The 12,230-nt window shown below is 46.9% G+C and overlaps 1 protein-coding gene across 1 annotated transcript; it reads right to left on the minus strand.

Moving 5' to 3' along the window:
- Window positions 1-4,174: 4,174 nt before the first annotated feature.
- LOC126025906 (trefoil factor 3-like) lies at window positions 4,175-11,940 on the minus strand. The gene is given in 4 exon segments (XM_049785626.1): window positions 4,175-4,242; window positions 4,294-4,440; window positions 11,860-11,883; window positions 11,886-11,940. Coding segments are annotated over 4 exon segments (294 nt in total).
- Between the last annotated feature and the right edge of the window lie 290 nt (window positions 11,941-12,230).

Raw genomic sequence — 12,230 nt, forward strand, 5'->3', positions numbered from 1 at the left:
TAGGAGTTTGCTAATGAATTTATTGTAGGGCTCCTGGGGGCCTTGCACTGTTTGAGCCAGCGGAATGGTGGCCTGTGCACTTTTAGGCATGGCTCTCCAAGCCCGGAGGGCAGCAGCATTGGTCTGAGCCAAACGAGCAGGGGAAAGCCTCTGTTGCCGTTCTCTAAAGGAGGCAAAGGTTCCCATGCCGGTAAGCTGTTCATAGATCTGATTTGGGAGGGTAAAACCTCCATCGCCCAGGTTGGCCTGTTGCCTGCATTGGGCCAGGATTTCTGGGTCTTTGCCTGGTATGTTGGGGGCTCTGGGCAGGACAGCTAGCCACAGGCTATATAGCTCAAGGCCACCCATAATGCTCAGGTGTAGGGAGCCTATCCCTGCCTTCAGCAAACACCCTGAGTGCAGGGTCCGGAAGGAAGGTGGTTGGCAGTTGGTGACCGACAGGGCATGGCACTCTGTTGTCTTCACACCTGCCACTCCGGGCACCCCACTCTGCCACCAGAGAGGCTTGCAGAAGAGCTGGCATCTGGCAGCAGCTTTCATGAACTATGTCTTAGGGTTTCTTTGAGTGCTGCAAGTGTGCAGGGTAGAGAGGGGAGCCCTCCTGCTCCAGACGTGGCCAAAGTGGCTGTGGAAGTGTCTTCTGGAATCTTCATAGATTCCTTCATAGATTCCTTCATAGATAGGAAGGGCGGTATTTTTTTCCCCCAAGGTCCCGGGCAGTCATTGAATCTCAGGGCCCCAGGAGGGTGGTGCAAACCAGAGGAGATGGGTGGGATAGAGGATTGCCCAGTTTCATGCCCGGGGTGCTCCCTCTTTCCATGGACCCTTCTGAGGTGCTCCTCATTAGCATTTGTCCATAGGGCCTTTCTCTGTGGGTTGGGGACTCAGGTTTACCCAAGGTCTAGAGGTGCAGAGTAAAAGCACTGATCTTGGAGATGGACTGCCCTTGGTGGGGGACTGGATGGTGGGTGGAGACAGGACACCCCTAAGGCCTGACTTGTTTCTTCCAGAATGCACCTTCTGAGTCAAGTTTGCTGGCCCCGGATCCCCAAGCCATGAAGCTGCCCCCTTCATACTGTCTACCCTGTGCCTCGCTGGAGGGACTGCGTCCAACCTCCCTTAAGGAATAAAGGCCCCCCACTTAGCAAGACTACTCCTCATTCTGGGCTCTCCGTCCTGTGTTCTCTGTTCAGTCCTCTGTTGCCTCTCAGACCTCAATGCGGGAGACAGCGGGGTGTCTCCATCTGGGCTCTCTTACCAAGACCCATTTCAGGTTTGGGTCCCCACTTCTGATCCTGTGCTGACCCCCAGGAAGAGAGGGCCCTGACGAGGGTCCCAGGGCCCCAGGAGATGAAGTCACTTGTGTCCAGGACCAGTTTGCTCTGACCCCATCGGCCCGACTCTGGGAAGGGAACTGGACAGACTGATTCTGCCCCACTGCAGCCCAACCCAGGTGACTTGAACCCTGATGCTCCACTTGCAGGCTTCTAGCACAGCAGACTGTCCCCTCTAACTTCAAAAAATGTAAGGCCGACCTAGAGGCACAATTAAGAGAACTTAAGGAGATAAAAAGTCTGGAGGAACAAATTGCCCGGCTTCAAGCCTCTGATGACTCATATCAATTCCCTGTATTTTTAAATCAACAGCCCGAGCGAGTTACCTTGCCTACCCCTCCCTGCCCCCTCCCATACCCCACTTGCCGGAGGATTGGGGCTGGTCCCAACAAAGGGGCACGGGTGCTGTGACTCGAAGCCACAGCCTAGATAGAGCCCAGGGTGCCCAGAGGGCTCAGGCTTCAGCTAGGTCCCTTGAGGGCATTCAGGAAGAGCAGCAACAAGTCCCTGATAACCCTGAACCTGCACCTTCAGTGGGCAACCAGATGGCAGAGATTAGGAGATACCAACGTCTCCAACACAAACCTATAGAAACCCTTTTTCAAGCCATAAATACCTATGGCCATAATGCCCCCTACACCCTCTCTTGCCTTGAGGCAGTCCGAGAGGGAGAAGAACTGTTACCTGCTGAATGGAAGGAAATTGCTAGCACGACCTTGCCACGCTCCGACTATATACTTTGGGAGACGGATTTTTTTTTTTAATTTCTTTGACTTTTTTTTTCTTTTTTTTTTTAATTATGAAAACAAAGGTACAAAGAAAGAGGACAAGGTAAAGTTACAGTGGAAGGACAATCACCCATAACATAATTCTCAGAAGTCCCCTTGCTGATATCTTAACTTTGAAATTTCAGCCAAAGAACATTAAGATAAATAAGACAGAATCCATGTACAATTACTTTGTCCCTCAAGTCCCCAGATTGTAACACATTATAATATTTCTTAACAGTACACAAAGCAATCTAAAGCCATAAAACTTACGTAACTCCTTAAACATTACAGGCATAGTATTTTCTTACATTTCCATATACATGCATATTAGCTTACGTTAACCTCAAATTTTAAGTAAGTTCTTTTTAAAGATTAGAGTCAAAGGAGCACAGTAAAAATGGCGCTAGAGTGGCAATTGTTGTTTGCATAGGCCCACCAAAATATGAGGGACATGGAAAGAAATAACCCTGGCCTAAGTACAAAGAGACCCGACCCCTAAAGTTTCCTGGCATAAGACCAAGTCTAGGCTTCAGGCAAGCTAGATCGTCCAATCCAATACATTGTCTGTAGTGCCAACACACTTTTATTTTTCACACAGTCTCTGTTGTTGGTATTATGTTTCTGTATTAAAGATCCTGGAATCTGCATATCTCACATTGAAGTCAGGATGTGGAGCATCCTCTCCTTTCACCTCACAATCAAAGGGCAATGCAGGGAGCCCTGTCCTGTCAGCAGGTCGTTGTCGTTGTTAAGTCTTCTCAGTGTCAAGGGAAGTCTCTTTTGAGCAGGTCAAAGTCTGAGCAGTGTAGGTCTTCCGTGGTAGAGGATTGCTTCCAGGTGATGTTATAAACCAGCCTGGATGTTTCGTGGATGGCTTCCCTGGTTCAGGGGAGAATGGATTATGCCCTTTCTTCTGAGGTCTGTGCCAGGTCGTTATGTCAATGTTCAGGGTGTAAGGTCCCTCTGCACTACAAGATTTGTGTGTTCCAATCTCTATTAAATAGGATCTTATTTATATGTATAGTGTTTTCCCATTTTAATGTGCCTATGCAAATAAGAAGCAATGCCACGTGGTGTTATTGGCGCATATGGGGGCCATAAGAACAATTACAATGATTCCCATGACATGGTTCAATCATAAGCATTAAACTGGGGGACTCTTCCACCAAAATTCCTTGTTAAACAGCTCAAAAAGAGAAGATAAAAAGTGGTTAGAATCATCACTGTATAAGAAAAAATTTAGTAAGAATTATAGCTGTCCAAAAAAACCCACAAAATATTCTAAAGAAATACGTGTCCATTTTATGTATCTTGAAACAATTTGGGGTTGTCACACACAATGCACATCTTTGGACTGTGATTAGGATTGTACACTACTGAAGTTAAAAAGAGTAATGTGGGCCGGGTAGGTGGCGCTGGAGGTAAGGTGTCTGCCTTGCAAGCGCTAGCCAAGGAAGGACCGCGGTTCGATCCCCCAGCGTCCCATATGGTCCCCCCAAGCCAGGGGCGATTTCTGAGCACATAGCCAGGAGTAACCCCTGAGCGTCAAGCGGGTGTGGCCCAAAAACCAAAAAAAAAAAAAAAAAGAGTAATGTAGGTTAGTGATGTTTGAGAGGGGGTTAGAGAGTTAAGGAGTAAAAAAGAGCTTTGTATGGGTGTGGGAAAGGGCAGAATACAAAATAAACATTCTGTATATGCAGAACATAACATAAGAATAAGGAATATTCTGAATACATGAAGTACATGAAGTACGCGCGGGGGCTCATGCGTAGTTTTTGGATGCCTAGGGAGGAATTTCTCCCCCCCTCCCCCCAGGGCCCAATTAACCAGGCGTGGCCTTGAAGACCCACCAGGTTTGGGGGGACCTTGGTCCCCTCTGCCTCTGAACTAGCATCTTTTGGGGAGGGCCACACTCAGCAGCGCTGAGGGGTTCCTCCTGGTTCTGCACTCAGGAATCACGCCCGACAGGCTCCGGTGACCCTATGGGATGCCCTATGGGTATCGGCCCCAAGTCAATCGCTTGCAAGGCAAATGCCCTCCCTGTTGTGCGACTGCTCTGGGCCCCTGGATTCAGCATCGTTGGGAGGTGCTGCATGTTTCCTGTGGGGAAAGCCGGTGGCGCACCCCAGGCCCTGAGCCTTCAGAGGGAGGCGGAGGGGAGCAAAGATTGCAGCACAAACCCGGCTCACCTGTCTCCTGCAGGGGCTTGAAGCACCAGGTCACATGCTGAATGCTGTTATCAAAGCAGCAGCCACGGTTGTTGCATTCTTCGGGGCTGACCTCGGGGTACCCGCAATCCACCCGGTCTTTGGGGGGCACCGCGCACTGCTCCTTGGCTGCCCGACAGAGTCTGCTCAGCACTGTGCCCGGCGAACCAGCTCCCAACGCAGAGTGTGGGACCCGCCCTGAGGACCCATGTGTGCCAGGGCCCCTCAGGTTAATGGTCAGAGCACCGCTCAGTGGGACAGGGCAGTCTATAGTCACATGCCTCCAGGCCAAGAGCCCAGTCCAGGCCACCCCTCACTATCAGGAGCCCTTGAGCCCAGACACACCCTCCCTCCACCGTTCTCTCCCTGACTGTCTCCTCTTCCCGTGACAATGGGAAACCCAAGATCTGGTCCCACCTCTGTGTGTGTGTCTGTCTCTCCCACCCTTCCCTGCACACCCAGGACACGTCCATGTCCCTCTGCAGAGTTGCCCGCTTCAGCTCACCCCTACCTGGGGCTCCCTTAGCAATCCAAAACACCCCAGACCTCCTCCACTTCTGTTCTGCCCATTCTAGGTCCTCATTCCAGGAGATCCCAAATGTCTCTCCCATGGGGACACCAGGAAGCCTGGACTCTGGGGGTCCCTCCCAGTGCAGACATCCAGGTGAACTTGGGGAGTGTGAGCTGAGGGTCTGTGAGGGTGCTGGGGCGAGTCCCAGGGGCAGCAGGGGGTCACTGCCCACAACCCTGTGGGGACAAAATCTGGCCCTAGCCCCTCATCCCAGTATGTCCCCAACATGGACCGCAGACACTCGCTGTGCTGAGCTGCGATGAAGGAAGTGACAGGTATCTGCCTGAGATATCGCTTCTCTATTTCCGATGTGTCAAGTCTGAAGGGCCGAGTCCCAGAGTCGGAGAGATAGCATGAAGGTAGGGTGTTTGCCTTGCATGCAGAAGGACAGTGGTTGAATCCTGGTATCCCCTATGGTCCCCCGATCCTGCCAGGATCCTGAGCATAGAGTCAGGAGTAACATTTGAGCGCGGCCGGGTGTGATCCAAAACAAAAAAAATTTTTTTTTTAATTTTTTTATTTTTAATTATGAGAACAAAGATGCAAAGAAAGAGGACAAGGTAAACTTACAGTGGAAGGACAATCACCCATAACATAATTATCAGAAGTCCCTTTGCTGATATCTTAACTCTGAACTTTCAGCCAAAGAACATTAAGATAAATAAAACAAAATCCATGTACAATTACTTTGTCCCTCAAGTCCCCAGATTGTAACACATTATAATATTTCTTAACAGCACACAAGGCAATCTAAAACCATAAAACTTACGTAACTCCTTAAACATTAGAGGCATAGTATTTTTTACATTTCCATGTACATGCATATTAGCTTAAGTTAACCTCAAATTTTAAGTAGGTTTTATTTTAAGGATTAGAGTCAAAGGAGCACAGTAAAAAACGGTGTTAGAGTGCAATTGTTGTTTACATAAGCCCAACAAAATATGAGGTGCATGGAAAGGAATAACCTTGGCCTAAATACAAAGAGACCCTACCCCTGAAGTTTCCTGGCATAAGACCAACTCTAGGCTCCAGGCAAGCTAGATCGTCCAATCCAAGACATTGTCTGTAGTGCCAACACACTTTTATTTTTCACACAGTCTCTGTTGTTGGTATCATGTTTTTGTATTAAAGATCCTGGAATCTGCATATCCTACATTGAAGTCAGGATGTGGAGCGTCCTCTCATTTCACTTCACCATTAAAGGGCAATGCAGGGAGCCTTGTCCTGTAAGCAGGTCGTTGTTGTTGTTAAGTCTTCTCAGTGTTAAGGAAAGTCTCTTTTGAGCAGGTTGATGTCTGAGCAGTGGTAGGGTGCTGCGGACTGTTTTATCCTGATGAGATAAAAAGTTCCTAAGCATAACCTTAGTGAGTTCATTTTCCAACTGGAAGTCAAGCGGGAGCACAAAGAGGCGAATATGGAATAATGAATTATGAAATATGAAATGAATGAGACCACACAGAATGCATGGGGACTTGCGTCTAGAAAGACGAAGACAAATTTATTTTTTGAGCTGGGTAGCTTTTAAGGGTTGAGGTTTGGAATGCAGGGTGTAATTTTTGACATCAAAGAAAGTGGGAGATGGTTAGGGAAACAGAATGAAAGGCCATGGCTAAAATTTGCATATTAAAGAACCGATACTGAAGGTGAAAAAAAGTTTTGTTTTGGGTTAGCTTTGTTTTGGGGTAAGTAGGAGAAACCAGGTAATTTTCAGGGAAGTGGGAAGAGAGAGAAATATTTTAGAGTTTTGGAGGAAAACTGAAAATTGCTTTACTATGAGCTAAGTTTTGGAAAAAACATGATCTTGGCGCCAAGGTAGCAAAGATCACAAGAGCTGGTCAGTGGGAGACTTTTGGCAAGATTTGTACTGTCCTCCTTTGTTAGAAAGAATTACTAAGGCCTGATTTCTAATAATGGTTAAAAATAAAGAGAGAGATAGTTACAACCACGTTTTAGAATTATGGCCAAACAATCCACGCAAAGGGTCAACTGATTTGACTGCTCTAAGCGGGCCTTTTTGGCAAATAATTCTTTTTCAGGAGTGCAATACTCTTAATGTGTGTGCCCTTCCTAAGTGGGGTGTAACAGTAGGGTCTTCCGTGGTAGAGGATTGTTTCCAGGTGATGTTATAGACAAACCTGGATGTTTTGTGGATAGCTTCCCTGGTTCAGGGGTGAATGGAAAATGTCCTTTCTTCTGATGTCTGTGCCAGGTCGTTATGTCAATATTCAGGGTGTAAGGTACCTTTGCACTAAAGATTTGTGTGTTCCAATCTCTATTAGATAGGATCTTATTTGTATGTATAATATTTTCCCATTTTAATGTGCCTATGCAAAAAAGGAGCAATGCCACGTGGTGTTATTGGCGCATATGGGGGCCATAAGAACAAGTCCAACAATACCCATGACATGGTTCAATCATAAGCATTAAACTGGGGGACTCTTTCACCAAAATTCCTTGTTGAACAGCTCATAAAGAGAAGATAAAAAGTGGTTAGAATCTTCACTGTATAAGAGAACATTTAGTAAGACTTATAGCTGCCAGAGAAAAACACAAAATATTCTAAAGAAATATGTGTCCATTTTATGTCTCTTGAAATAGTTTGGGGTTGTTACACACAATGCATGGCTTTGGTCTGTGATTAGAATTGTGCAGTACTGACAGAGGCTTGGCTGGGCTCAGAACACTCCACATGCCAGGATTTCGTGGGCTTTTGACTGGTATGTTGGGGGCTCTGGGCAGGACAGCTAGCCATAGGACCCCTGGGTTGACCACTTTGTCCAGGCGAGCATGATTTCCCCCACACCAGGCGGGTCTTCAGGGCCACGCCTGGTTAATCCGGCCCTGGGAGGAGGGGGTGAGAAATTCCTTCCTAGGCATCCAAAACCTACAGAGGCTTGGCTGGGCTCAGAACACTCCGAATGCCAGGATTTCTTGGTGTGTTTGCCTGGTATGTTGGGGGCTCTGGGCAGGACAGCTAGCCATAGGACCCCTGGGCTGACCACTTAGTCCAGGGGAACAAGATTCCCCCCACACCAGGCGGGTCTTCAGGGCCACGCCTGGTTAATCGGGCCCTGGGGGGAGGGGGTGAGAAATTCCTCCCTAGGCATCCAAGAACTACAGAACCGCGTGGGGGCTCACGCACCCGCGCGTGCTTCATGTACTTCATGTAATCAGAATATTCCTTATTCTTATGTTATGTTTTCCGTATACAGAATGTTTATTTTGTATTCTCCCCTTTCCCACATCCCTACAAAGCTCTTTTTTACTCCTTAACTCTCTAACCCCCTCTCAAACATCACTAACCTAGTTTACTCTTTTTAACTTTAGTAGTGTACAATCCTAATCACAGTCCAAAGCTGTGCATTGTGTGTGACAACCCCAAACTGTTTCAAGATACATAAAATGGACACGTATTTTTTTGGAATATTTTGTGTTTTTTCTCTGACAGCTATAATTCTTACTAAATGTTGTCTTATACAGTGATGATTCTAACCACTTTTTATCTTCTCTTTTTGAGCTGTTTAACAAGGAATTTTGGTGGAAGAGTCCCCCAGTTTAATGCTTATGATTGAACCATGTCTTGGGAATCATTGTAATTGTTCTTATGGCCCCCATATGCGCCAATAACACCATGTGGCATTGCTTCTTACTTGCATAGGCACATTAAAATGGGAAAATAGTATAAATACAAATAAGATCCTATCTAATAGAGATTGGAACACACAAATCTTGTAGTGCAAAGGGACCTTACACCCTGAACATTGACATAACGACCTGGCACAGACCTCAGAAGAAAGGGCATATTCCATTCTCCCCTGAACCAGGAAAGCCATCCACGAAACATCCAGGCTGGTCTATAACATCACCTGGAAGCAATCCTCTACCACGGAAGACCTACACTGCTCAGACCTCGACCTGCTCAAAAGAGACTTCCCTTAACACTGAGAAGACTTAACAACAACAACGACCTGCTTACAGGACAGGGCTCCCTGCGTTGCCCTTTGATTGTGAGGTGAAAGGAGAGGATGCTCCACATCCTGACTTCAATGTGAGATATGCAGATTCCAGGATCTTTAATACAGAAACATGATACCAACAACAGAGACTGTGTGAAAAATAAAAGTGTGTTGGCACTACAGACAATGTATTGGATTGGACGATCTAGCTTGCCTGGAGCCTAGACTTCGTCTTGTGCCAAGAAACTTCAGGGGTCTGGTCTCTTTGTACTTAGGCCAACGTTATTTCTTTCCATGTCCCTCATATTTTGGTGGGCCTATGCAAAGAACAATTGCCACTCTAACACCATTTTTACTGTGCTCCTTTGACTCTAATCCTTAAAAAGAACTCACTTAAAATTTGAGGTTAACTTAAGCTAATATGCATGTATATGGAAATGTAAGAAAATACTATGCCTGTAATGTTTAAGGAGTTACGTAAGTTTTATGGCTTTAGATTGCCTTGTGTACTGTTAAGAAATATTATAATGGGTTACAATCTGGGGACTTGAGGAACAAAGTAATTGTACATGGATTCTGTCTTATTTATCTTAATGTTCTTTGGCTGAAATTTCAAAGTTAAGATATCAGCAAGGGGACTTCTGAGAATTATGTTATGGGTGATTGTCCTTCCACTGTAACTTTACCTTGTCCTCTTTCTTTGCACCCTTGTTCTCATAATTAAAAATAAAAATTAAAAAAAAAATTTATGGGCAAGTTTATCCTGCGAATATACCCATTTTTATCCTTTGACTCTTCTACTTTTTTTTTTAACTTAAAGAATGTTCCTTCAACATTTCTCTGCTACATGCATAAAGGAACAGAAACTGAGTATAATAGATATGTATTAGAACCTTGGGAGTAGATAGAGTGAAACTTAGAACCACATAAAATAATAAAGTTGTACTTCCCCAAATTACATAGTATTGTATACTAATGATCTTAAAATTGTAGTTAAAAATAACAAAAATTTAGGGCTGGAGAGATAACAGTAGTGGATATACACTTGCCTTATATGCAGCCAATCTGGGTTTGATCCCCAGCCTCACAAATGATTCATCAAGCTCACTAGTATTGATTGCTGAATGAAGAGCCAGTTGTATCCCCTGAGCTCCACTAAGTGTGGCTTCAAAACAAAACAAAACAAAAAAGCAGATAAACAAAAGAAAAATAAATTCAGATTATATTATATTCTTATTTTTTATATCCTACTTCAAATCTTTGTCTCTTATCAGTGTATGTACTAGATATTAATTCTCTGTCACTGCAGATTGTAATATATATCTGCCTTATTCATTATATTGTCTGCATGTTAATAATTATAGCTAGTACTTTGAAAGACAGACAAAAAAAAAAGAATTGTGCAGTACTGAAGTTAAAAAGAGTAATGTGGGTTAGTGATGTTTGGGGGGGTGAGAGAGTTAAGGAGTAAAAATGAGCTTTGTAGGGGTTGGGAAAGGGCAGAATACAAAATGGACATTCTGGATACGCAAAACATAACATAAGGATAAGGAATACTCTATACATGCAGTGTGCGCAGGGGCACTAGTTCTGTAGTTTTTGGATGCATAGGGAGAAATCTCTCTCCCCCCTCCCACCAGGGCCCGATTAACCAGGTGTGGCCCTGAAGACCCGCCTGGTGTGGGGGATCTCAGTCCCCTGGACTAAGTGGTCAGCCCAGGGGGCCTATGGCTAGCTGTCCTGTCCAGAGCCCCCAACATACCAGTCGAAGACACCCAGAAGACCTGGCATGTGGAGTGTTCTGAGCCCAGCCCTGCCTCTGTAGTTTGTGGATGCCTAGGGAGGAATTTCTCACCCCCTCCCCCCAGGGCCCGATTAACCAGGCGTGGCCCTGAAGACCCGCCTGATGTGGGGGATCTCAGTCCCCTGGACTAAGTGGTCAGCCCAGGGGTCCTATGGCTAGCTGTCCTGCCCAGAACCCCCAACATACCAGTCGAAGACACCCAGAAGTCCTGGCATGTGGGGTGTTCTGAGCCCAGCCCTGCCTCTGTAGTTTGTGGATGCATAGGGAGGAATTTCTCGCCCCCTTCCCCCCAGGGCCCGATTAACAAGGTGTGGCCCTGAAGACCCGCCTGGTGTGGGGGGGATATCTGCCTGAGATATCGCTTCTCTATTTCCGATGTGTCAAGTCTGAAGGGCCAAGTCCCAGGGCCGGAGAGATAGCATGAAGGTAGGGCATTTGCCTTGCATGCAGAAGGACAATGGTTGAATCCTGGTATCCCCGATGGTCCCCCGTTCCTGCCAGGAGGGTTTTCTGAGCATAGAGTCAAGAGTAACCCTTGAGCGCTGCCGGGTTGACCCAAAACAAAAAAAAACTTTTTTTTTAATGAAGAGCCATGTCCTGCTGCGGAACTTTCTAACAAATGACCGAACAGAGAGGAAAGGTGCTGCAGTGGACAGACCTGGCTGGAGTTTGGATTTGCATATAGGTCAGAAGAGAACTTGGGTCACTCACTGTATGATCTCTCTCTCTCTCTCTCTCTCTCTCTCTCTCTCTCTCTCTCTCTCTCTCTCTCTTTCATTTTTGGGTCACACCCGGTAACACTCAGGTTACTCCCGGCTATGGGCTCAGAAATTGCTCCTGGCTTGGGGACCATATGGGATGCCAGGGGGTCGAAACACGGTCCATTCTATGTCAGCTGCATGCAAGAAAAACACCCTACTGCTGCACCACCACTCCAAACCCCCTCTCCCTTTCTTTCTCTCCCTCTCTCTCCTATTTTCTCTTCCCTTCCCTCTCTCCTCTCTCTCTCTCTGTCTCTCTCTCAGCCTCACCTTCCTCATAAGAACAGTGAAGTGTCTGAGACTGCTGCTCATTCTCTGAGCAGAAGGTGAGTCTCAGGGCACAGTGTTCCAAAGGGCAGATGCCCGCATGCCCTCTCCAGCCCTCTCCACACCCCCTTCCTTTGTCCTGTGCCCCTCACACTGCTCTTTGCCCCCCATCCTGGGCATAGTACTTACACAGGCCCACATACTTCCCAGCAAGCTGGAGACCCCCAAGGCCACTATTAGGACCAGCACTCCCAGAACTCTGGCCTCCATGGTCACAGTGGGCTCCCAACCCAGACCTGGGGCCCGTTTATACCCTCTGTGCCCAGGCTCGGGGAAGTGGGCACTCCCATCTTCCCTCTGGCTCTGCTCACAGCTCCACCCTGCACCTGCTCAGAAAACCCACCAGAGGCTCTGAACTCTCCCATGGAGAAGCCAGTTCCCACCCACAGTGCTTCCTGCTGCATTGGGGGAGAGAGTGACCTTTGTTAGGAATCCCCATCACCTGCCAGCCTGGCCCCTAGGAAAGAGGAGGACTCTGGGGCTCAGCCCTGAAGAATCTG

The sequence above is a fragment of the Suncus etruscus genome, chromosome 13 (genome assembly GCF_024139225.1).
Source record: "Suncus etruscus isolate mSunEtr1 chromosome 13, mSunEtr1.pri.cur, whole genome shotgun sequence".
NCBI classification, from domain to species: Eukaryota; Metazoa; Chordata; class Mammalia; order Eulipotyphla; family Soricidae; genus Suncus; species Suncus etruscus.